Consider the following 25,815-nt stretch of genomic DNA (forward strand, 5'->3'; position numbering starts at 1 on the left):
GTGTGAGGCAGGATGCTGGACTAGATGAACCCTCAGTGGTCTGATCCAGCAGGGCTCTTCTGATGTTCTTAAGGGCTGAACAGAATATTAGAATTGCATGCAGTTATGTGTCGTTGCCTTCCTGGTTCAAACAATGGAAAACAGCCTCCGCAATCAAAAGCGAAGCATCGCTTGGGGGAGGCAGAGGGGGATTAACCTTTCTACTCTGACTATTTCCCCTCCACCCCTGCAATATCCCCTCTCTCCCAGCTGCTTTTCTTCCTTGGAGGAAGATAGATGGGGTACCTGTATTCTCTCTCCACGGGGGGAAAAAAATCTTGGTTAGGGTGTGGGGGGCGTGGGTCATATTTTTGTGCTTGCAAAAGACTGGCAAGTGAAGGGGTGGAGCAGTCCTGTCCCTCCTGCTACTCCGCTCAAGAGGGCTTCCTCCTATGCCCTGACCCGGATAGCCTAGGCAAGCCCATTCCGGTCAGTCAGGAGGGCAGGGGCAGGCTCTATTCAGCTACCTCGGCTCCTAGAAGGGGTCAGTCACCAGAAGTTGCCATGACTTCCAGGCAGTGTTCCCTCTAAGCTGAGTTAGTGTGTGCAACTCACTAACTGGGGAGGGACGGTGGCTCAGTGGTAGAGCATCTGCTTAGTAAGCATAAGGTCTCAGGTTCAATCCCTGGCATCTCCACTAAAAGAAGGGTCCGGGCAAATAGGCGGGAAAAACCTCAGCTTGAGACCCTGAAGAACCACTGCCAGTCTGAGTAGACAATACTGACTTTGATGGACTGAGGGTCTGATTCAGTATGAGGCAGCTTCATACGTTCATAACTGCTGCTTCTGTTCTCTTTTTGGAGTATCCTTCTTCAGGCAGCTCACCAAAGGGGCTGGCATGTCACAAAAACCGATTCAACAATATTTTAAATACATATTGTCTTGAGTCATACGTGTCGAGCCAGATCCGTCGGAGACACAGAGCACAGCCAGTTGAAATAATTTAGTGAGTATACATGGGAGTATCTTGCAGAAGACTCAAGGCGATATGTATTTAAAGCAGCAGTCTGTTTGCCGCCACACCTGTTTTGGGAAGCAGCCGTCTCTGTTTTGGAATTTCTTGGACTTCGTTTAGCTCTGCAAGCAAAGAGAACATTATCAAAGATTTCAGGTTTTCACGGCTGGCATCATCCTTAGGGTTTGTAGAATCTTTCGGGCTCAAGTGCCGTGTTCTACTGGAGAAAGTTTTTCTTCCAGACGTTTCGTTCTGCGGATGTTCTCCGCAGCTGAGAACGAAACGTCTGGAAGAAAAACTTTCTCCAGTAGAACACGGCACTTGAGCCCGAAAGATTCTACAAACCCTAATAAAGAGAACGTTGTCCAATTTTCTGTAGAAGGGAATTTTTTTTTGAATACTACTGAATATTGTTTCATATCAAAATTGTTTTGGTATATGCATTAGTAAAAACCCTCACAGAGTGTTCTATATTTATTAATCCCCAGGTGGGGGCAGGGGATCCCCAGGTTTCCCGCTTCAGGGTCATCAGAAAGCGGGGAGGGGGGGAGGGGAATGTCTGCTGGGCATTCCATTATTCCCTATGGAGACTGATTCCCATAGGGTATAATGGAGAATTGATTTGCGGGTATCTGGAGAGGCTGTTTGTTTTTTAGTTAGAGGCACCAAATTTTCTCCTCAAAACACCCTCCAAGTTTCAGAAAGATTGTGCCAATTCTATGAGCCCTCAAAGAAGGTGCCCCTATCCATTATTTCCAGTGGAGGGCATTTAAAAGGTGTGCAGTCCCTTTAAATATGAAGGCCGGAACTCCCTTTGGAGTCCAGTCATGCTTGTCACAACCTTGCTCCCGGCTCCACCCCCAAAGTTCCCCAGATATTTCTTGACTCAGACCTGGCAACCCTAACTGTCAGGGACTTGTCCCTGACACAGATTGTCTTTCACCTTGAAATGAAAATGGAAAAGAAACCCGAAGACTTGCTGTGTGTCTGGGGGAATGAAACCAATGTAATTGAAATGAATACAAAACAAAGGGAAGCAGCTGAAGAAATGGATCCCCCCTTGTCCCCATGGACACTGTAAGCTGCTCAAGGTTAAAGTACAAAAAGAAGAAGAACTGCAGATTTATACCCTGCCCTTCTCTCTGAATCGGAGACTCAGAGTGGCTTGCAATCGCCTATATCTTCTCTCCCCACAACAGACCCCCTATGAGGTGGGTGGGGCTGAGAGGGCTCTCACAGCAGCTGCCCTTTCAAGGACAACCTCCGCCAGAGCTATGGCTGACCCAAGGCCATTCCAGCAGGTGCAAGTGGAAGAGTGGGGAATCACACCCAGTTCTCTCAGATAAGAGTCCGCACACTTAACCACTACACCAAACTGGCTCTCTCAACCCCACCCTAAAGGGGATGAATGGAACCCCGTAGCTCAGAGTGGTAAAGCTGCAGTACTGCAGTCCGAGCTCTCTGCTCACAACCTGAGTTCGATCCCGGTGGAAGCTGGGTTCAAGTAGCCAGCTCAAGGTTGACTCAGCCTTCCAGCCTTCCAAGGTTGGTAAAATGAGTACCCAGCTCATGATGTGACATCACCCCAGAGTTGGAAATGGCTGGTGCTTGCACAGGGGACTACCTTTACCTTTAAAGGGGGTGATGGATGGAGTAGCTGAGAGGGGGGAGGGGAGCATGGGTAACTAAAAAATCCTACACAAGGGAAGATGATTGCTGTTGGAAGGAAGAAAAGGACCAGAGCTTCAGGTCTGAGAGGCTAGAAAGCCAACTAAGAGCCTGAATGCTATGTATTGATTGGAACGAAGCAGCCAGCCCGTGGTTTCAGATGTCTTGGTTGTATAATACTTTTAAGCTTTTTTTTTTTTTAATCAAGCCAGCCTAATAAATAAACCAAAAGCCTGAAGTAGAAATTTGGATCAGAACAACGAGGAGGAGCAGCAAAAACAAATTTGTCATTATTATTATCATATGAAAGGGAAAATCCCTGATTTCAACTGTTCCGAATTCTAACGAGACAGCTTAATTATCCTAATGAGGTTTCTGCATTGTTAATTTGTGGGCTCCAGGGCTTTTTTTTGAGCAGGAACGCAGTTCCAGCTGGCTTGGTGTCAGGGGATGTGGCCTAACATGCAAATGAGTTCCTCCTGGGCTTTTTCTACAAAAAAAGGCCCTGGTGGACTCTATATGCACACTCTGACTGGAACTAAGAACATAAGAACATAAGAGAAGCCATGTTAGATCAGGCCAATGGCCCATCCAGTCCAACATTCTGTGTCACACAGCGGCCAAATATATATATATATATATATATATACACACACACACACACACTGTGGCTAATAGCCACTGATGGACCTCTGCTCCATATTTTTATCTAACCCCTTCTTGAAGGTGGCTATGCTTGTGGACGCCACCACCTCCTGTGGCAGTGAATTCCACATGTTAATCACCCTTTGGGTGAAGAAGTACTTCCTTTTATCCGTTTTAACCTGTCTGCTCAGCAATTTCATCGAATGCCCACGAGTTCTTGTATTGTGAGAAAGGGAGAAAAGAACTTCTTTCTCTACTTTCTCCATCCCATGCATTATCTTGTAAACTTCTATCATGTCACCCCTCAGTCGACGTTTCTCCAAGCTAAAGAGCCCTAAGCGTTTCAACCTTTCTTCATAGGGAAGGTGTTCCAGCCCTTTAATCATTTTAGTTGCCCTTTTCTGAACTTTCTCCAATGCTATAATATCCTTTTTGAGGTGCGGCGACCAGAACTGCACACAGTACTCCAAATGAGACCGCACCATCGATTTATACAGAGGCATTATGATACTGGCTGATTTGTTTTCAATTCCCTTCCTAATAATTCCCAGCATGGCGTTGGCCTTTTTTATTGCAAACGCACACTGTCTTGACATTTTCAGTGAATTATCTACCATGACCCCAAGATCTCTCTCTTGGTCTGTCTCTGCCAGTTCACACCCCATCAACTTGTATTTGTAGCTGGGATTCTTGGCCCCAATGTGCATTACTTTGCACTTGGCCACATTGAACCGCATCTGCCACGTTGACGCCCACTCACCCAGCCTCAACAGATCCCTTTGGAGTTCCTCACAATCCTCTCTGGTTCTCACCACCCTGAACAATTTAGTGTCATCCGCAAATTTGGCCACTTCACTGCTCACTCCCAACTCTAAATCATTTATGAACAAGTTAAAGAGGATGGGACCCAGTACCGAGCCCTGCGGCACCCCACTGCTTACCGTCCTCCACTGCGAAGACTGCCCATTTATACTCACTCTCTGCTTCCTATTACTCAGCCAGTTTTTGATCCACAAGAGGACCTGTCCTTTTACTCCAAGACTCTCAAGCTTTCTAAGGAGCCTTTGATGAGGAACTTTATCAAAAGCTTTCTGGAAGTCAAGGTAAACAACATCTATCGGGTCTCCTTTGTCCACATGTTTGTTCACCCCCTCAAAGAAATGTAACAGGTTAGTGAGGCAAGATCTTCCCTTGCAGAACCCATGCTGAGTCTTCCTCAATAACCCGTGTTCATCAATGTGCCTACTCATTCTGTCCTTGATAATGGTTTCTACCAACTTTCCCGGTATTGAATATAGGGTTGCCAAGTCTAATTCAAGAAATATCTGGGGACTTTGGGGGTGGAGCTAGGAGACTTTGGGGGCGGGGCCAGGAGCAAGGGTGTGACGAGCATAATTGAACTCCAAAGGGAGTTCTGACCATCACATTTAAAGGGACTGCATGCCTTTTTAAATGCCTTCCTTCCATAGGAAATAATGAAGGAAATGGGCACCTTCTTTGGAGGCTCGTAGAATTGGACCCCCTGGTCCAAACTTTTTGAAACTTGGAGGGTATTTTGGGGAGAGGCTCTGGATGCTACACTGAAAATTTGGTGCTTCTACCAAAAAAACAGCCCCTCCAGAGCCCCAGATACCCACGATTCAATTCTCCATTATTTTCTTTGGGAATGTCTCCATAGGGAATAATAGAGTTCCCAGTAGACATCCTCTCCCCCCGCTTTCTGATGACCCTGAAGCGGAGGGAGGGCCTCCAAACCGGGGGAACCCCTGCCCCCATCTGGGGATTTAGCAACACAACAGAGAAATGTGGATATGTGGAGCAGGGTAAAGGTACAAAAACCTCCGGAAAACCCAGCTTCAACAGTAAAGAAATGTAAGTGTAATTTACAAAATACTTACAACACAACTAAACATATCAAAAGTGAAGGCAATCACAATGTAAAGTGACAGAACACGGACCACACCCGTGTCCACAGTACTTAAGTCTTTAAGCATGAAATTTCTTGAACTGAAGATCCGGGCTGTGGTGAAAAAAGGTCTCTATTCAAACGGAGTGCAACGCTCCAGTCTTTTTGGTGAACAGATGAGTAGAATGCTGTCATGCAGAAAGGCATCAGAACGCGACAGAGTTGCGCTGTTCTCTCTGTTTCACAAAGTGCTTCAACGAGAAACCTTCAAGAGTATATTACTAAAATTCTTTCCTAGGAGAGCAACGTCTCTAAGAATATTGAAGCATTGCTCTCCTAGGAAAGCAAGAAAGTTCAAGACATTTCATGCTTAAAGACTGAAGTACTGTGGATACGGGTGTGTTCCGTGTTCTGTCACTTTAAATTTTGATGGACTTCACTTTTGATATGTTTAGTTGTGTTATAAGTCTTTTGTAAATTACACTTACATTTCTTTACTGTTGAAGCTGGTTTTCGCGGAGGTTTTTGTGCCTTTACTGTACCCCAACTGGGGACTGGCCGCCCTAATTGGAACTGAGGCTTGTGGAACAAGGATAACGAGACATTAAAATGGGCTCCCTTTTGTTGTTGTTGTTGCAGAAAGCAATTCTTTATTGAGAATTCCAAAATTACAATGAATATAACAGTAAAAGTTAAATACATGATATTGACTCGAGAGTCATACATATGATACAATTAAACTTTTGATAGATGAAACGTTAGTGGAATGCCATTAATGAGAGACTCTCCTCTTGTGTCACTGTATTGAAACAAGATGCGTCCCATCGAAGGAAAGGTTCCCACTTTTGGCGTAGGTATGAATGAGTTCGAGTATCTACCTTACTTAGTTTATATTCAGTAATTTTATCCAGTAGGATAATATTCCCACAAAATTTAGCGCCCACGGGTGAATTGAGGGTGGAGGGGATGACCGCCACTGAACAGTAATAGTATATTTAGCTGCAGTAAACATTATGGAGGGAGCCCCGTGGCGCAGAGTGGTAAAACTGCAGTACCGCAGTCCGAGCTCACTGCTCGCCAGCCCGACACGTGGGGGTAGGCATGGGAGGCAGTGGCCTTGGGCGTTACCCCGCCTGGGGGTGCTACAAGGCGCCCCTTTACTCACCTACATAGTTTTTAAAGGGCGCCCGTCCGCTTTCGGCTTGAACACAGCGCTCTCCGAAAAGTGCAGTGTTTTAAAGGCGTACGACCGCTTTCAATCCAAAAGCTGCCGGCTGCCTTTTAGAAACTACGCTCTTTGGAGGCTTCCTTGGAGTGTAGTGCAGGGGGAAAGCGGCAGCACGGCATCACTCTCTTTGCGCGAAAAAAGACACACAAAGGGAGTTGGATGTGAGGGGGGGGCACAGCGTGGGGGTCTGCCTCTAGCGGCAGAACCCTTAGTGCCGGCCCTGACTGCTTGCAACCTGAGTTTGATCCTGGAGGAAGCTGGATTCAGGTAGCTGGCTCCAGGTTGACTCAGCCTTCCATCCTTCCGAGGTCGATAAAATGAGTCCCCAGCTTGCTGGGGGGAAAGTGTAGATGACTGGGGAAGGCAATGGCAAACCACCCCGTAAAAAGTCTGCCATGAAAACGTCGTGATGTGACATCACCCCACGGTCAGAAATGTCAGGTGCTTTCACAGGGGGCTACTTTTACCTTTTTTACTTTTAAACATTATGGAAATTAAATATCGCCTGGGTTTAGAAACCACAAATTCTTCCCCAAAATTCAGAAGAAGTATTAGTGGAGAGCATGAAACCACTAAACCTGTCAATTGTGCAATTTTTGATATAATTAGTTTCCAAAACTGCTCAATGACCGGACAAGACCACCAAGTGTGGAAAAAGGATCCTAATCGCCCACAGCCTTTCCAACATGCAGAGTTCTGCATACTTGGGATATTTTCACTACACTTCAGTGTGATTTATATTGCTTTGCTATGTGAAGCTGTTTCCCAGTGTGAAATTGTTGTTGATTGGAAATTTATTGCATGTCATATGAAATTCAGCATGGTGCTTTAATGACTGTTTGCATGTTATAAGTTTCGTGAAATTGTATAGTGACTTAACAGCGTATGATTGGTCAACGAAGTAAATTTATGAATGACTAAGTGAGAGGTTATATGTACTTGGGTTCATTGCACAGATATCTACCGTATATACTCAAGTATAAGTCGACCCGAATATAAGCCAAGGCTTCTAATTTTACCCCAAAAATCTGGGAAAACTTATTGACTCGAGTATAAGCCGAGGGTGGGAAACGCAGCAGTTACTATTCCTGTGGCAGGTAAGGCCACAATGCTGCCTGCAATGAAAGATGAGGAGAATGGTGATGAGGGAGTGATCAGCCGAAGGTTGCCAAATGAGGGAGACGACAGGGAGAGTTGAACTCCAGCTTTAGCTGTCCTTGGAATTCCGGGGATGCGGGCGGAATAGTGACTCGAGTATAAGCCGAGGAGGGGTTTTTTCTGCCCAAAATTTGGGCAGAAAAACTAGGCTTATACTCGAGTATATAGGGTAATTGTATTTTGATAATCCCCAGGCTTGGAGGCTCCCCCCCCCCACTTCAGGGTTATCAGAAAGTGTGTGTGTGGAGGGGAAATGTCTGCTAGGCACTCCATTGTACCCTATGGAGACCGATTCCCATAGGGTATAATGGAAAATTGATCTGCAGGTATCTGGGGCTCTAGCAGGGATCTTTTTTTGAGATAGAGGCGCCAAATTTTTGGCATAGCACCTGGTGCTTCTCCTCAAAACGCCCTCCAAGTTTCAAAAAAATTGGACCAGGGGGTCCAATTCGACGAGCCCCTAAAGAAGGTGCCTCTATCCTTCATTATTTCCAATGGAGGGAAAGCATTTAAAAGATGTGTGTGTTCCCTTTAAATGTGATTGCCAGAATTCCCTTTGTAGTTAAATCGTGCTTGTCACACTATTGCTCAAGGCTCCACCCCCAAAGTCTTCTGGCTCCACCCCCAAAGTCCCCAGATATTTCTTGGCAAGCCTAGGTTTGGAGCCCCAAAGCAAGTATGGTATTTGTTTTGAACGGGGGAGGTAAGAAAGAAAAAACACAATACAATTTAGAGGTTCTGCAGCTCCTGCCCAAAATGAGACCTGATGTAGGTTAAGCTGAGAAACAAAACCTTGCCTGTCACTCTTCAAGACCATTCAAGATGGTGCCTCTCCCTAGTAGCCACTCCAGGAAACCTGCGGTGGGCTTGCCCAATCTCATTTCCTCAGTTACCACCAGCATGCCTGTGATGGTGAGCTGCTGAGGATAGGGTTCAGAGGGTGACAGATTTTGAACAATACCTGCTCCCCCCCCAAAAAATAAATAACAGCCCCAATGGATTGGCTGAATCAGGTTCCAGTAGCTCCCCTCATGATCTGTCTGGCCTCAGAACAGCTGTTCAGAGTGCTCCTAGGCTCTAAAAGAAGTCCTCGGTTCGGTCTTTGACAGGAGGGTGGCTACGACAGCGAAACTGGTTTCAAAGCCGGTAATTTAGATTTTAAGTTCCTCAGGGCAGGGAGCTGTCTTTTTCACGGAGTTACTCCCTTCAAGTGCCAGGAGCGTTTTCGTCATCAGCCTGCCTGCCTTTCTTGGATTGATTCGTGAATGGCACAGTTCTATATATCCTCCTGAGGCTCGCTTCTGAGGAAACATGCGCACTTCTGAGGTGGAAGGATTATGCTGTGAAAGTTGGCAGATTGGAGTTCCCTTGGTGCTATCTGTGAAATTGGGTGCCTACAGGGAAGCTGTTGGGAGATTGAGGGATAAACAACTGGAAAGTTTTCCAGTGACCTCATAGAATCATAGAGTGGGAAAGGGCCATACAGGTCATCTAGTCCAACCCCCTGCTCAATGCAGGATCAGCTTTATTTGTATTTCTTCCATAGAATCCAGGGAACTGGGCAAGGGAAGCTCTAGGTAGAGGTAGAGGTAGAGGCAGGGGATCCCCCGGTTTGGAGGCCCTCCCCCCACTTCAGGGTCATCAGAAAGTGTGTGTAGGGGAATGTCTGCTGGGCACTTTCTATTCCCTATGGAGACCGATTCTCATAAGGTATAATGGAGAATTGATCTGCAGGTATCTGGGGCCCTGGGGAGGCTGGTTTTTTTTTTAAGGTAGAGACATCAAATTTTCATCATAGCATCCAGAGCCTCTCCCCAAAATACCCTCCAAGTTTCAAAAGGATTGGACCAGAGAGTTCAATTCTATGAGCCCCCAAAGAAGGTGCCCCTATCCATCATTATTTCCAATGGAGGGAAGGAATTTAAAAGGTGCACGATAGTCCCTTTAAATGTGATGGCCAGAACTCCCTTTGGAGTTCAGTTATGCTTGTCACAACCTTGCTCCTGGCTCCACCCCCAATGTCTCCTGGCTCCACCCCCAAAGTCTCCTGACTCCACTCCCAAAGTCTCCAGATATTTCTTGAATTGGAGTTGGCAACCCTAATTCCCAAGACCCTCTGCCTTTCCTCCCAGGACTGTGTCTCAGGCCCCTTATCATCCTCTTCGTTCTCCTCTGCACCCACTCCATTCTGTATACATCCTTTTGGAAGGGAGGCCTCAAGAACTATACACACACTCCAGCTGCAGTGATACCAATGTTGTCTACAGTGGGACTAAGCTGCCTTGTGATTTGGACCTTGTGCCTCTTTTCCTCCAGGATAGGTTAAGCAGGCCAACTTCCCCACCACTGTTTTATGACTCATAAGAACATAAGAGGAGCCACGTTGGATCAGTCCAATGGCCTCATCCAGTCCAACACTGTGTCACACAGTGGCCAAAAAACCCAGGTGCCATCAGGAGGTCCATCAGTGGGACCAGGACACCAGAAGCCCTCCCACTGTGCCCCCCCAAGCACCAAGATTACAGAGCATCACTTGCCCCAGACAGAGAGTTCCAACAATACACTGTGGCTAATAGCCACTGATGGACCTCTGCTCCTTAGGTTTATCCAATCCCCTCTTGAAGCTGTCTGTGCTTGCAGCCGCCACTACCTCCTGTGGCAGTGACTCCCAGAGCATGCTCAGTCCTGGATAGGCTTGCCAACATTCAAGTGGGGCCCGGAGTTCATCTGGAATTATAGCTCAGCTCCGCACTGCTAGGCACTGCCCCCAAATCTCCAGCAACTGAAAATCCTAGTCCTACAGCATCTCAGATGCCTGGCTGCGACGAAGCAGCCAGGGCTGGGGCTAGCTGTTCTCCTTCAAGGGTGGCCTTCGGCTGGGAGGGGACAGGGCAGGGGGGCGCAGAAGGTGGCCCACTGCTGCCGGCACCACATGGTGGACAAACAGCGGTGACGACGATGGTGATGACGACGGTGGGGGGTTTGGAATTAGGCATTTGCCTGGGGTGCCAGGAGGGGGGGGGGAGTCCCAATTTGGCATGCCCCTCCTGGCGCCTTCGGCAAATGCCTAATTTGCCTAGTGGGCAAGCCAGCCCTGCCTGTCTTACAGGGTGCCTGTTGTGAGGAGAGGAAGGGAAGGAGATTGTAAGCCTCTGTGAGACTCCAAGTGAAAGGCGGGGTACAAATCCAACTCTTCTCTTCCTCCTTCTTCATCTTCACTTGGAAAGACCCCTGAGTGTGTAAAAACCCTGTCCTTGCTTGTCAGTTCCCCCTATTTTGCCACTCTACTGAGGGGGTACTCTAGGGTTGTCAAGTCCAATTCAAGAAATATCTGGGGACTTTGGGGGTGGAGCCAGGAGACATTGGGGGTGGAGCCAGGAACAAGGGTGTGACAAGCATAATTGAACTCCAAGGGAGTTCTGGCCATCACATTTAAAGGGGCAGCACACCTTTTCAGATGCCTTTCTTCCATACGGTTTGCCAGCTGAGAGACCAGGAAATAATGAAGGATAGGGGCACTATATTTTGGGGCTCATAGAATTGGACCCCCTGGTCCAATCGTTTTGAAACTTGGAGGGTATTTTGGGGAGAGGAACTAGATGCTATACTAAAAATTTGGTGCCTCTAACTCAAAAAATATCCCCCCCCAGAGTCCCCAATACCCGTGGATCAATTCTCCATTATTCCCTATGGGAATCGTTCTCCATAGGGAATAATAGAGTGCCCAGTAGACATTTCCCTCCCCCCTCCCTCTGTCTCACACATAAATACTTACTGGGTCTTAATCCTGCAGAATATTCCTGCTTGCTCTGAAAACGAAACCAAAAGAAAGGGAGGGGCCGTTTTCTGAGGAAACTGTTACAGATCCTTTCCCATGAAGCCCTTCCTGCTGCCTGCTCAGCCTTAAAGGCACACATTTTAAAAACTGTTTGCAGGTTTCTAAACCTGCAGGGGCTCTAAAACTACAGGATGGCTGTGGGGGCGGGGCTTCCCCCGCTGGCCAGCTGGCTGGGGGCGGGGAGAAGCCTGTCAAAAAGGGGGGGGAATCCCCCGCTGGTGTCAAGTCTGCTGTATTGTTATTAACATGTTGTCTAACTCTGGTTCAGAAGCAAGGGATTCTGGGCTCTTACTGAACACCATGCTGCTAGCTACCTCTCCTCCCCCCCCTCCTCCTCTTAGCTATGCCTTTGTTGTGTAGTCTGCTTTGAAATGCTGATATGTGAACAAGATTGTGGAGCCTTCTCAAGCTGGGTGTCTGTGAGAGTGTTAAGCGCCAAGGCCTTGGCTTGGGAACGAGGGAGTAACATCCTTGTGCGAAAATATACTGCATAGAGTGCCCCGCCCGTAGGAATCCTTTGATCTATACCTTAAATGCTTGGTTACTGTCCGTGTCGACTCTACTGGTCGGGTAAGTCAAAGGCTGAGAGCCGCCTTTCTGGCGTTGGCTTCATGGTCAGGAACTCCATTGCCTCCAAACTCGAAAACCTGCCAACAGGTCACTCAGATCGCATCATGTCCAGGCGCCTCCCACTTCAAAACAAGCAACATGCAACACTCTTCAGTGTGTATGCCCCAACCCTTCAAGCAGATCCTGCAGAAAAGAACAAGTTCTATGCTGATCTACACAACCTCGTACGGAAGACCCCTACAGAGGACAAGGTGATCATCCTTGGCGACTTCAATGCCAGAGTAGGTAAAGACTCGGAAGCCTGGAAAGGAGTACTTGGCAAACACGGCATTGGCAACTGCAATGACAACGGGCGCCTCCTGCTAGAATTCTGCACGGAGCACCAGCTCATCATCACCAACACTATCTTCCAGCAGAAGAACAGTCTGAAGACAACCTGGATGCACCCACGGTCCAAGCACTGGCACCTTATCGACTACATTCTGGTGCGCCAGAGAGACCTTCGAGATGTCTTACACACCCGAGTAATGCCCAGTGCGGAATGTCATACGGATCATCGTCTTGTACGCTGCAATCTCCGTCTTCACTTTAAACCCACACCCAGGAGAAGAGGTATCCCTCGGAGGAAGTTTCAGGTTGGCAGTCTCCAGTCAGCCGAAGTTAAAGCTGCCTTCCAGGCAAAACTCCAGTCAAGAATTGAGGACCTCAGTTGCCCCACAGACCCTTCTCCAGAAGCACTCTGGGGACACCTAAAAACTACCATCCTGCAGATCTCTGAAGAAGTCCTCGGGTTCTCCACAAGGAAGAACAAGGACTGGTTTGATGAGAACAATCAAGAGATCCAAGATTTACTGGCGAAAAAGAGATCTGCCTACCAAGCACATCTTGCTCAGCCCTCCTGTCCTGGGAAAAAAGCAACCTTTCGCGCTGCATGTAGCAACCTCCAGCGCAAGCTTCGAGACATTCAGAACGATTGGTGGACCAAGCTTGCAGAGAGAACCCAGCTGTGTGCAGACACTGGTGATTTAAGAGGGTTCTACGAAGCCCTGAAGGCAGTATATGGTCCATCATATCAGGCTCAGAGTCCCTTGCATAGTGCAGACGGCCAAGTGCTCCTCACAGACAAGGCATCCATACTGAACCGGTGGTCAGAGTATTTTCAGGTTCTCTTCAGTGCCAACCGCGTAGTTCAAGATTCAGCAATCCACCTCACCCCACTTCAACCAGTGAAAACAGAGTTGGATGAGATCCCCACCCTAGAAGAGACTGTTAAAGCCATCAAGCAACTGAAAAGTGGCAAGGCAGCAGGAGTTGATGGAATTCCACCAGAGATCTGGAAGCATGGGGGCACAGTACTACATAGCTCACTTCACAAAGTACTTGTCACCTGCTGGGAACAAGGCAAATTACCACAGGACTTTCGCGATGCAATCATCATCACCCTATACAAGAACAAAGGGGAAAAGTCAGACTGCTCCAACTACCGGGGGATAACCCTGCTCTCCATCGCAGGCAAAATCCTTGCCAGAATACTCCTGAACAGACTGGTGCCCACCATTGCAGAAGAACTCCTCCCAGAGAGCCAGTGCGGCTTCAGAGCTAACAGGAGCACCACCGACATGGTATTTGTTCTCAGGCAGCTCCAAGAGAAATGCAGGGAACAGAACAAGGCTCTGTATGTGACTTTTGTCGACCTTACCAAAGCCTTCGATACCGTTAGCAGGAAAGGCCTGTGGCAAATCTTGGAACGTTTAGGATGTCCCCCAAGGTTCCTCAGCATGATCATCCAGCTACACGAAGACCAGCGAGGCCAAGTCAGACACTGCAACGACCTCTCGGAGCCCTTCCCAATAGGCACAGGTGTAAAGCAAGGCTGCGTTCTCGCGCCAACTCTCTTTACGATCTTCTTTAGCATGATGCTTCAAAGAGCCGCAGTAGATCTAGATGATGACGATGGTGTCTACATCCGCTATCGCACCGATGGCAGCCTGTTCAACCTGAGGCGACTAAAGGCCCACTCCAAGACGATGGAAAAACTCATCCGAGAGCTACTGTTTGCTGACGATGCTGCACTCATCTCCCACTCGGTATCAGCTCTGCAGCATATGACGTCCTGCTTTGCAGAGGCTGCCAAGCTATTCGGCCTAGAAGTTAGTCTGAAGAAGACAGAAGTTCTCCACCAGCCTGCACCCCAGGAAGATTATCACCCTCCCTGCATCACTGTGGGTGAATCAGTTCTGAAAACAGTCCAGCAGTTCAGCTACCTGGGGTGCATCATCTCCTCAGATGCCAAGATCGATAAGGAGATTGACAACAGGCTGGCAAAGGCAAACCGTGCATTTGGCCGACTGCACAAAAGAGTGTGGAGCAACAAGCATCTGAAAAAAGGCACAAAGATCAATGTTTACAAAGCGGTTGTGATGACAACCCTCATCTACGGCTCCGAATCGTGGGTTTTATACCGTCATCACCTGCAACTCCTCGAGCGCTTTCATCAGCGCTGCCTTCGCACCATCCTCAACATCCACTGGAGTGACTTTGTGACCAACACTGAAGTTCTCAAGCGGGCGGAGGTTACCAGTATCGAGGCACTGCTGCTGAAGACGCAGCTGCGCTGGGCAGGGCATATTTCTAGGATGGAAAACCACCGCCTTCCCAAGATTGCCCTGTATGGCGAACTCTCCACCGGCCATCGAAATAGAGGGGCACCAAAGAAGAGGTACAAGGACTCCTTGAAGAAATCCCTTGGCGCCTGTCGCATCAACCATCACCAGTGGTCTGACCTAGCCTCAGATCGCAAAGCATGGAGACACACCATCCACCAGGCTGTCTCTTCCTTTGAGAACGCACGCATAGCTGGTCTTGAGGACAAAAGGAGATTGAGGAAGAATCGCACTGCTACAGCACCAATCCTAAATCAGACTTTTCCCTGCAGCCACTGTGGCCGGACCTGCCTGTCCCGCATTGGTCTTGTCAGCCACCAGCGAGCCTGCAGCAGACGTGGACTATTGCACCCTTCTTAAATCTTCGTTTGTGAAGCCAAGCCAAGCCGAGAGAGAGAGAGAGACTGTCTGTGTACCCCAGTCCTTCAATCTCTAGCATGGTCTTCAGTCCTGCTTTCAATAAACTAGAAACTTTGTTTTACCCAAAGACTCGTTATTGAATCCAGCCGACTTGACAGCTGGGACCTGGGGATTGGGAAGCCTAGGGTACTCAATCATCACCTTTGTCATTAAAGGTAATCTGCAAGGAATCACAATTATTGGGTCCAGGGCCAGGGCCTGCATACTCTGACGCATAGCAGCTACCGAGGCCCAGGGCTTCTGGTGGGGCTCACTGTCATGCCCCCCTCCCTTCGGCTTCCCTGCCAGCTGTCTGTGTGCCTTTCCCTGCGTAACGCCCCTGCTCCCAGCTTCTCGGCATTTGTGGGAGATATGCATGTACGTGGTGCAGAGTGGCAGCATTTCAGGCAGCCACAGCGGCTGCACACGCCAGCCAGTGGCTGTTGGGAAAAGGGCATGAATGTGGTGCAGGTGGTGGTGTGCACAGGCAGTGGGAGGGCTTGTAAGCGGGGGAAGGATTCGCAGCCAGGTGGGAACACAGACAGGTGAGTGGACAGAAAGGAAGGCGTGAGGAAAGGAAGCTGGTGGGCAGAAGGGGGTCTCTGGGCTCTGTCTGGCCTTGGCCCAGTGCCAGATTAAACCCTGTGCAGGCCCCTAGGCCGTCTAAATCTTGGGGGCCCCCTCACAAATATAATCTCAGAACAAAGCATAGACAAGTGTCACCTTTAAGACCAACTTAGTTTTATTCAGAATGTAAGTTTTGAATAAAACTAAGTTGGTCTTAAAGGTGCAACTTGTCTACTGCTTTGCTCTATTACTTCAGACCAACACGGCTGCCCACTGGAAATTACCTCAGAGTCTGAGCCCCCGCCATGCTGCCCATGGCCCCTGCTACAGCTTGCAGGCACCTTCTTAAAAGCCCCTTTGACTAAGCTGTGGGGGAGAGGCAAAGAGAGGCAAACTTGGCAACAACGCCGGCAGTAGCCAAATCAGGCAAATCGGGCAAAGAGCAGCTCAGTTGCTGGCTGTGTGTGCGGGCTGGGAGGGCTACAAGCAGGGGGGAAATGGGGGGGGGAAAGCTGGCCCGGGGCCCCTAAAGGCATAGGGGCTCATAGGCCAGTGCCTACTTTGCCTCATTGTTAATTCAGCCCTGCCTGGGCCTCCCAAAACCTGGAAATGGCCCTGGGTAGGTGAAATAAAAAATTAGAAGCGATGGGGAAGATCTCGCCTTGAGACCCTGGAGAGCTGTTGGCTGTCAGAGTAGACAAGACTGACTTGGGTAGAAGTGGAAGGCAGCTGCATGTTTTCAAATTAGGAAATTCTGGTTTTTTGAGTTGTTATTTATAGAACCATCGGTGTCCATGCTATATTAGAGAGTGACTGTTATAGCCACACTACCATGAGATGGGACTGAGGCAGAGAACAGTAGCGGAGGAGAGGGGATTGAAAGCCAGGTCGATGTGGTGGTTAAGTGCACAGACTCTCGTCTGGGAGAACCGGGTTTGATTCCCCACTCCTCCACTTGCAGCTGCTGATGTGACCTTGAATCAGTCACAAGTTCTCATCCTAGACCCTTGCCAGTCCGGCTTTCGCCCGGGTTATGGGACGGAGACAGTACTGGTCGCCCTGGTAGATGATCTCCAACGGCATCTGGATCGGGGCGGTGTGGCGGTGCTGATGTTGTTAGATCTGTCGGCCGCGTTCGACACGGTCGACCATCAGCTACTGACCCGCCGCCTCGCCGATATAGGGGTGAGGGGGTCTGCCTTACAATGGCTCTCCTCCTTCCTCGAGGATCGGGGACAAAGGGTGGCAATTGGTGGCGAGCGGTCCCGGAGGCGCACACTGGATTGTGGAGTGCCTCAGGGGGCAGTTCTCTCACCAATATTATTCAATATCTATATGCGCCCTCTTGCCCAGATTGCCAGGAGATATGGACTTGGGTGCCATCAATATGCAGATGACACCCAACTCTATCTGCTGATGGACGGCCGGCCTGACTGCGTCCCTGAGAATTTAGACCGGGCCTTGCAGGATATGGCAACGTGGTTGAGGGAGAGTGGGCTGAAACTGAATCCAGCGAAGACAGAAGTCCTTTGTCTGGGTCGGGGCGCCCGGGAAGGGGAAATACCTCTGCCAGTCTTCGATGGGGCGCCGCTGAAAGCGGCGCACCGGGTTAGGAGTCTGGGAGTTCTACTGGAGCCTTCATTATCAATGGAGGCCCAGATAGCAGCCACTGCCAAGTCAGCCTTTTTCCATTTGAGGCGGGCAAGGCAGTTGGCTCCCTTCCTAGAGCGCCAAGACCTGGCAACGGTACTTCATGCAACGGTCACCTCGAGACTGGATTACTGTAATGCCCTCTACATGGGGCTGCCTCTGTACCGAACCCGGAGGCTGCAGCTGGTGCAGAACGCAGCGGCCAGACTGTTGCTGGGGCTCCCTAAATGGGAGCACATACGGCCTGGACTGCGCGAGCTGCACTGGCTGCCGGTTATATTCCAGGTTCGTTACAAAGTGCTGGTCATTACCTTTAAAGCCCTATATGGTCGAGGACCTGTCTACCTTAGGGACCGTCTCTCCCCATATGAACCCCAGAGAGCACTGAGGTCAGCTGGAAAAAACTTGTTGACCACCCCCGGACCGAGAGAGGTGAAACTGCAATGCACCCGTAACCGGGCCTTCTCCTCTGTAGCCCCGAACCTATGGAACCAACTTCCAGAGGAAATGCGGGCCCTGCGGGACCTTGATCAATTCCGCAGGGCCTGCAAAACTTTCCTCTTTCGACTGGCTTTCGCTGATGAAGAAAGTAGTTGCTAATGATTACCGCCATCATAAAAAAGAACAAGCAGCATTAGCACTTTTATTATTAATTAATTAATTAATTTTAAATTTATCAGAATTTTAATGTTAAATGTAACTTTGTTTTTTGTAAAACTGAATGATGTTGTTAGCCGCCCTGAGCCTGCTCCGGTGGGGAGGGCGGGATATAAATAAAATTACCTACCTACCTACCTACCTCTCAAGGCCCTTCTGTTCAAGAACAGTTCTGGGAGAGCTCTCTCAGCTCCACCTACCTTGCAGGTAATGCTCCCTCTAAGCTGTGGAGTCTTGTGAGCAAAAATTCTACTTTGTGAGCTACTGGCATTAAGTGGTGAGCTGCTGCAGAAATTAGCTTGCTCTGGGGCCATTCTTCCTGAGCTAAGACAGAAACGTGAGCTGGAAGCTAAAAAACTGTGAGCCAGCTCACACTAATCTAAGCTTAAAGGGAATGCTGTTCACAGGGTGTCTGTTGTGGAGAGGGGAAGGGAAAGGAGATTTATAAGCCACTCTGAGACTCCTTTGACTAGCAAAGGGTGGGGTATAAATCCAGTCTCTTCTCTTCTCTTCACTTCTTTTATCTGTCCTCTAATCTGGAAACTTCCCTATGAAGAAAGGTTAAAACGGTTGGGGCTCTTTAGTTTGGAGAACCGTCGACTGCGGGGTGACATGATAGAGGTTTACAAGATTATGCATGGGATGGAGAAAGTAGAGAAAGAAGGACTTTTCTCCCTTTCTCACAATACAAGAACTCGTGGGCACTCAATGAAATTGCTGAGCCATCGAGTTAGAACGGACAAAAGGAGGTACTTCTTCACCCAAAGGGTGATTAACATGTGGAATTCACTGCCACAGAAGGTGGTGGCGGCTACAAACAGAGACAGTTTCAAGAGGTGATTGGATCAATATCTGGAGCAGAGGTCCATCAGTGGCTATTAGCCACAAGGTATTGTTGGAACTCTCTGTCTGGGGCAGTGATGCTCTGTATTCTTGGTGCTTGGGGTGGGGGGCAAAGTGGAAGGGCTTCTAGCCCCACTTGTGAACCTTCTGATGGCACTTGGGTTTTTTTTGGGGGGGGGGGTTGGCCACTGTGTGACACAGAGTGTTGGGCTGGATGGGCCACTGGCCTGATCCAACATGGCTTCTCTTATGTTCTTATGGCCACTGTGTGACACAGAGTGTTGGACTGGATGGGCCATTGGCCTGACCCAACGTGGCTTCTCTTATGTTCTTATGGCCACTGTGTGACCCAGAGTGTTTGACTGGATGGGCCATTGGCCTGATCCAACATGGCTTCTCTTACGTTCTTATGGCCACTGTGTGACACAGAGTGTTGGACTGGATGGGCCATTGGCCTGATCCAACATGGCTTCTCTTATGTTCTTATGGCCACTGTGTGACACAGAGTGTTGGACCGGATGGGCCATTGGCCTGATCCAACATGGCTTCTCTTATATTCTTATGGACACTGTGTGACACAGAGTGTTGGACCGGATGGGCCACTGGCCTGATCCAACATGGCTTCTCTTATATTCTTATGGACACTGTGTGACACAGAGTGTTGGACCGGATGGGCCACTGGCCTGATCCAACATGGCTTCTCTTATGTTCTTATGGCCACTGTGTGACACAGAGTGTTGGACTGGATGGGCCATTGGCCTGACCCAACGTGGCTTCTCTTATGTTCTTATGGCCACTGTGTGACCCAGAGTGTTTGACTGGATGGGCCATTGGCCTGATCCAACATGGCTTCTCTTACGTTCTTATGGCCACTGTGTGACACAGAGTGTTGGACTGGATGGGCCATTGGCCTGATCCAACATGGCTTCTCTTATGTTCTTATGGCCACTGTGTGACACAGAGTGTTGGACCGGATGGGCCATTGGCCTGATCCAACATGGCTTCTCTTATATTCTTATGGACACTGTGTGACACAGAGTGTTGGACCGGATGGGCCACTGGCCTGATCCAACATGGCTTCTCTTATGTTCTTATGGCCACTGTGTGACACAGAGTGTTGGACCGGATGGGCCATTGGCCTGATCCAACATGGCTTCTCTTATATTCTTATGGACACTGTGTGACACAGAGTGTTGGACCGGATGGGCCACTGGCCTGATCCAACATGGCTTCTCTTATGTTCTTATGGCCACTGTGTGACACAGAGTGTTGGACTGGATGGGCCATTGGCCTGACCCAACGTGGCTTCTCTTATGTTCCTATGGCCACTGTGTGACCCAGAGTGTTTGACTGAATGGGCCATTGGCCTGATCCAACATGGCTTCTCTTACGTTCTTATGGCCACTGTGTGACACAGAGTGTTGGACTGGATGGGCCATTGGCCTGATCCAACATGGCTTCTCTTATATTCTTATGGACACTGTGTGACACAGAGTGTTGGACCGGATGGGCCACTGGCCTGATCCAACATGGCTTCTCTTATGTTCTTATGGCCACTGTGTGACACAGAGTGTTGGACTGGATGGGCCATTGGCCTGACCCAACGTGGCTTCTCTTATGTTCTTATGGCCACTGTGTGACCCAGAGTGTTTGACTGGATGGGCCATTGGCCTGATCCAACATGGCTTCTCTTACGTTCTTATGGCCACTGTGTGACACAGAGTGTTGGACTGGATGGGCCATTGGCCTGATCCAACATGGCTTCTCTTATGTTCTTATGGCCACTGTGTGACACAGAGTGTTGGACCGGATGGGCCATTGGCCTGATCCAACATGGCTTCTCTTATATTCTTATGGACACTGTGTGACACAGAGTGTTGGACCGGATGGGCCACTGGCCTGATCCAACATGGCTTCTCTTATGTTCTTATGGCCACTGTGTGACACAGAGTGTTGGACCGGATGGGCCATTGGCCTGATCCAACATGGCTTCTCTTATATTCTTATGGACACTGTGTGACACAGAGTGTTGGACCGGATGGGCCACTGGCCTGATCCAACATGGCTTCTCTTATGTTCTTATGGCCACTGTGTGACACAGAGTGTTGGACTGGATGGGCCATTGGCCTGACCCAACGTGGCTTCTCTTATGTTCCTATGGCCACTGTGTGACCCAGAGTGTTTGACTGAATGGGCCATTGGCCTGATCCAACATGGCTTCTCTTACGTTCTTATGGCCACTGTGTGACACAGAGTGTTGGACTGGATGGGCCATTGGCCTGATCCAACATGGCTTCTCTTATGTTCTTATGGCCACTGTGTGACACAGAGTGTTGGACCGGATGGGCCATTGGCCTGATCCAACATGGCTTCTCTTATATTCTTATGGACACTGTGTGACACAGAGTGTTGGACCGGATGGGCCACTGGCCTGATCCAACATGGCTTCTCTCATGTTCTTATGGCCACTGTGTGACACAGAGTGTTGGACCGGATGGGCCATTGGCCTGATCCAACATGGCTTCTCTTATATTCTTATGGACACTGTGTGACACAGAGTGTTGGACCGGATGGGCCACTGGCCTGATCCAACATGGCTTCTCTTATGTTCTTATGGCCACTGTGTGACACAGAGTGTTGGACTGGATGGGCCATTGACCTGGCCCAACGTGGCTTTTCTTATGTTTTTATGTACTTAAAGCATGTGGGCTGATAAAAGTCTCATTTCCTAAAATTCCTCACTTTCTTCCAGTTTGTGAGCAGAGCCAACGTCTCTGTTAAGTGGGGGATAGGCATGCTGCTCCTAGCCTTACGCTGGAAAATGTGTCGGTGTGGTAGCTGCTGTGGATTAGCCTTTGCAGGTTTCTTGCAGATTGAGGTCCACATCTGCATTTGCTGTGGTTCACTGTCTCATAGCATATGTTCTGAATATGTTCTGTCTTCATACATGGCTACAATTTTTACACTGGCACATTTATTCTAGGAAAGAAGTCAGTGAGGAAGAGCAGGGAACTCATGGGCACTCCATGAAATCAATGAGCAGTAGGTGTAGAACAGATCTAAAGTAGTCCTTCTTCATCCAAAGAGTAATTAACATGTGGAATTCACTGCCACAGGAGGCTGCGGCGGCAGCAGCTACAAGCGTAAACAGCTTCAAGAGGGGATGGGATAAACATCAGGAGCAGAGGTCCATCAGTGGCTACTAGCCACAACGTATGGATCGGGGTGTCAAACTCATTTACTATGAGGGCCAGACCTTGTTGGGCCGGGCCATGGGTGTCATAAAATGTAATGCTAGGTCAGAAAGTTATAAACTTTATAAAAGACACAGACAAACACACACACACTCAGCCTAATCCACCTCTCTAGCTTGCTGAACCTCAGCCAACAGAAAGAAGAGAGGCTTGACTCAGTAGCTCTGCTGTGCAATTGAGAGAGTCTGGGAAAGCTAGCTCTCCTTCCCCCACTTCCTCCCCAAGGGAGGAGCTTTGCTCTGTAGCTCCTGTGTGATTGAGCAAGCCTGAAGAAGCAAGCAGTGATGCAGAAGGAAGCAAGAGAGGGAGAAGGAAGCAGATGACAGTGAGTTGCTTTCGGGTCTGATAGGAGCCCTCTGGGAGCTTGATTCGGCCCCTGGGCCTCATGTTTGACACCTCTGGTGTAGATGTTTGGGGCAGTGATGCTCTGTATTCTTGGTGCTTGAGGGGCAACAGTGGGAGGGCTTCTGGAGTTCTGTCCTCACTGGTGGACTTCCTGAGGGTTTTGACTACCATGTGACACAGGGACTGGATGGGCCATTGGCATGAACCCCGGTATCAGGAAAACTAAGTTCCTGGGACATGCAAATCAAGTCCTTGTTTACATTTCTTTATGCCTTGGTTTTCAGGTGCCAAGGTTGGGGGCTGAACGGTCCTCTCCGGAGGGGATTCACCTACAGAGCTGCGGGGACCTAAGCTCTACCTCATCCTTGCGTCGCCTGCTATCAGCCCGCCGGTTGGAGCGCAGGCGTCCCCGAAGCCTCAGTGGACTCGTCAGAGAGAGCAACCTCTAAGAGGCATTGAACGGGCCTGTTCTCCTGCCTTCTATGATGACATCTTTGTGGGTACTTGGATGCTAGGCCAGACTCCTAGACAAACTGGATCCGGGCTTTCTAGAGTACATCCACCCACCCCCTTTTCGATGGCAGCTGGAAGGGTGTGAGTTGACAGGCAGAATGCACTCTGCCAAAGGCACCAGGCTTTGTGCTGCCTTCTTCTTGCACTTGTTGCCGCATGCTGGAGAATTGTTGTTCCACCTTGCTCAGGATTCTCTCATGATCCAAAAGACGTGCACAGAGGGAACTGTCACATGGTGGACTTGTTTTGTGTAGCGGCAACAAGGTTTCTCCTATGTGGATTTTCATATGTGGCAGTGGCAAATGCACTCAAGTGTTGGGAGATCAACCATTTGCCTGTTGGCAACTTTCGGACAGATATCCGCCGATCTCCGTCTCTCTTTCCTGCAATGCAGACCATTCGCGCAGGGTGATAATTCCCACTCGTTCTAGCGATTCGCGCTTTGTTTGCTGGCACTTCGAGTGTGGCATCCGTGCCTTGTTGACCACTGGTGCATCCTGCTTGTCCAAAATGAGAAACTAGGGTTATCTGAGTGCAGGAGAAAATGATTGATTTAAATGGCATTACGAGGACTCGTCTGTATCCTCCGCTAGGAGATAATCACTGATACCTCGCCTTGATCCGCTGCTTCCCTCCGCTATGTACACACACTATACCCAAGCCCGGGATCTCAGGTTCCCCAGCATATTTTGCAGCTTACAACACACTCTGCCTACCACTGATACCTCACTTGAGCTGTGCCTTTGGCTGGCTGCTTCGTGATAGTCTTCCAAAAGAACCCAGGAGCAGAGGACCAGACCAGCTGATATTCCTTTTGGAGAGACGGGATGAGCTCTTCTTAACTGGCTTGTAGCTCATGCCCTTAGGCCTGGCGTCATGGCTTGGGATCTGAAGGGTAGTGGCTGACAGGTCATGTAGGGAAGATAGTATGGTAAAGCAGAGCTTAGTGGTTCTTTGTGCAGACAGAAGAGGGGATATAGAGCAGGGGTGTCGAACTCATTTGTTATGAGGGCCGGATCTTGACCTTATCGGGCTGCGCCATGTGTGTCATAAAATGTAATATCAGGTAGGGGAGATATAAACTTTATAAAGGATGCAAACACACACACACACACACAGCCTAATCCACCAGTTTGGTGTAGTGGTTAAGTGTGCAGACTCTTATCTGGGAGAACCAGGTTTGATTCCCCACTCCTCCACTTGCAGCTGCTGGAATGGCCTTGGGTTAGCCATAGCTTTTGCAGGAGTTGTCCTTGAAAGGGCAGCTGCTGTGAGAGCCCTCTCAGCCCCCACCCACCTCACAGGGTGTCTGTTGTGGGGGGAGAAGATATAGGAGATTATAAACCGCTCTGAGTCTCTGATTCAGAGAGAAGGGCCAGGTATAAATCTGCAGTCTTCTTCTTCACCCCACTGGCTTGTTGAGCCTCACCCAACAGAAGAAAGAGAGGCTTGGCTCAGTAACTCCGCTGTGCGATTGAGAGAGCCTGGCAAAGCTAGCTCTCCTTACCCACTTCCTCCTCCTGTGCGATTGAGCAAACCTGGCAAAGCAAGCTGTGATGCAGAAGGAAGCAAGAGAGGGAGAAGGAAGCAGACAACAGTGAGTTGCTCGCGGAGCTGATAGGAGCCCTCAGGCCCTCGGGCCGCATGTTTGACACCCCTGATCTAGAGAATCTGGACAGAGCCTGGCTGTTCCTGATGTCGCAGGGGTGGAGGCTGATAAAACATAGGGTTGGGGGATTAACAGCAGAAGGTCTCTAGCCGAGGAGAAAATGATCTCACTATTCTGATTCTGGACCTTTGCCTGAATTCGCTCTTTCCTGTCTGCAAGGACGGCTGTACCCCGAAACTTCAGATCACTGAGACCCGGCAACGCTACCTCCCCAAAAAAGAACAAAAAAGTGCTCTTTTGCATGTCCTCCCTGGGCTGCTAGGAGTCAGCTTCTGACCCATTGGGGGTCCTGCTCTTTACCCCATATTTCTCTGCAGCCCGTCACATGACCTCGAAGTCTTCCCCCTCCCCCCCCCCCGTCATGCAACCCAGCTCTTTTTGATCAGAGTGCATGCTGCAACCTTTTGTAAAACCGCAGGGACGTGTCGAGGGGCCCCTGGGAAATCAGGTCGATTTTTTCCCCCAGGCTGGGTTCTTGTGCCTTTTAACAGATGCGGACTGGGAATGACGCGCAGCAGGCGATGCGCGGTGACAAAATGGTGGAAGCAGCTTTTCCGCTTGCTGAATTTCTGCTCGCTTCACGGCTGATAAGAGGCGCAGGAGCCCCATGAGGGCAGGAAGGTTGGCCACCGTGGTTTGAACTGGAGGGGACACTCCGGCACTGACAGTTTTGAGATGCACAAATACTTATCCGAGAAAACCAAATAAAGCCATATCTATTTACTCCGAGCCTGTTGGGTTTTGCCTTGCCTTAGTTTTTGTGGGGTTTTTTAAGCCACGTGAACCCAGCGAAATCTATCACTTCACCCTGTTTTCATTAGAAAGGCCAGCTTTCCCACCCCCAGTTGGGGTTTTGTTTCTTTGACAGGTGGTGGAAGCAAATCTTAACCGGTGTACCCTTTCCCCATCGTTGGATGCTTCTTGGAAAAAATGCTGCAGGTAACTTTGACGTTATGTTTTTCAGGTTAACTTTACGTTCTTCAGGTTAACTTTGTGTTGACTTTATGTGTTGACTTTATGTTCTTCAGGTTAAAAACAGGATGCTCTTTTTTCCCCTTTTTCTCTTCTTCTCTCCAAAATACGTTGGTGTCATGAGGGGTTTTGTCTAAAGGCATGCTGTTTGTGACTGATGCTCCCCACGGGTGGGGTTTTCTTTGCAGCCATTTTACGGGATGGCTATATTCAAACAAAACAAAGAAGAAGAAGAGATTGGATTTATACCCTGCCCTCACCACCTGAAGGAGTCTC

At 49.3% G+C, this 25,815-nt stretch overlaps 1 protein-coding gene across 1 annotated transcript in view; it reads left to right on the top strand.

The window, feature by feature from the left end:
* The window catches only part of ENTREP3 (endosomal transmembrane epsin interactor 3), a 70,595-nt gene extending 47,711 nt beyond the window's left edge, over nt 1-22,884 (top strand). Inside the window, exon 16 of the mRNA XM_060257098.1 lies at nt 22,670-22,884. Coding sequence (XP_060113081.1) covers nt 22,670-22,834 — 165 coding nt within the window. The 3' untranslated portion in view covers nt 22,835-22,884. The remainder of the gene's footprint in view (nt 1-22,669) is intronic.
* Nucleotides 22,885-25,815: the final 2,931 nt, after the last annotated feature.

Source organism: Heteronotia binoei, chromosome 1 (assembly GCF_032191835.1).
Source record: "Heteronotia binoei isolate CCM8104 ecotype False Entrance Well chromosome 1, APGP_CSIRO_Hbin_v1, whole genome shotgun sequence".
In the NCBI taxonomy this organism is placed as follows: Eukaryota; Metazoa; Chordata; class Lepidosauria; order Squamata; family Gekkonidae; genus Heteronotia; species Heteronotia binoei.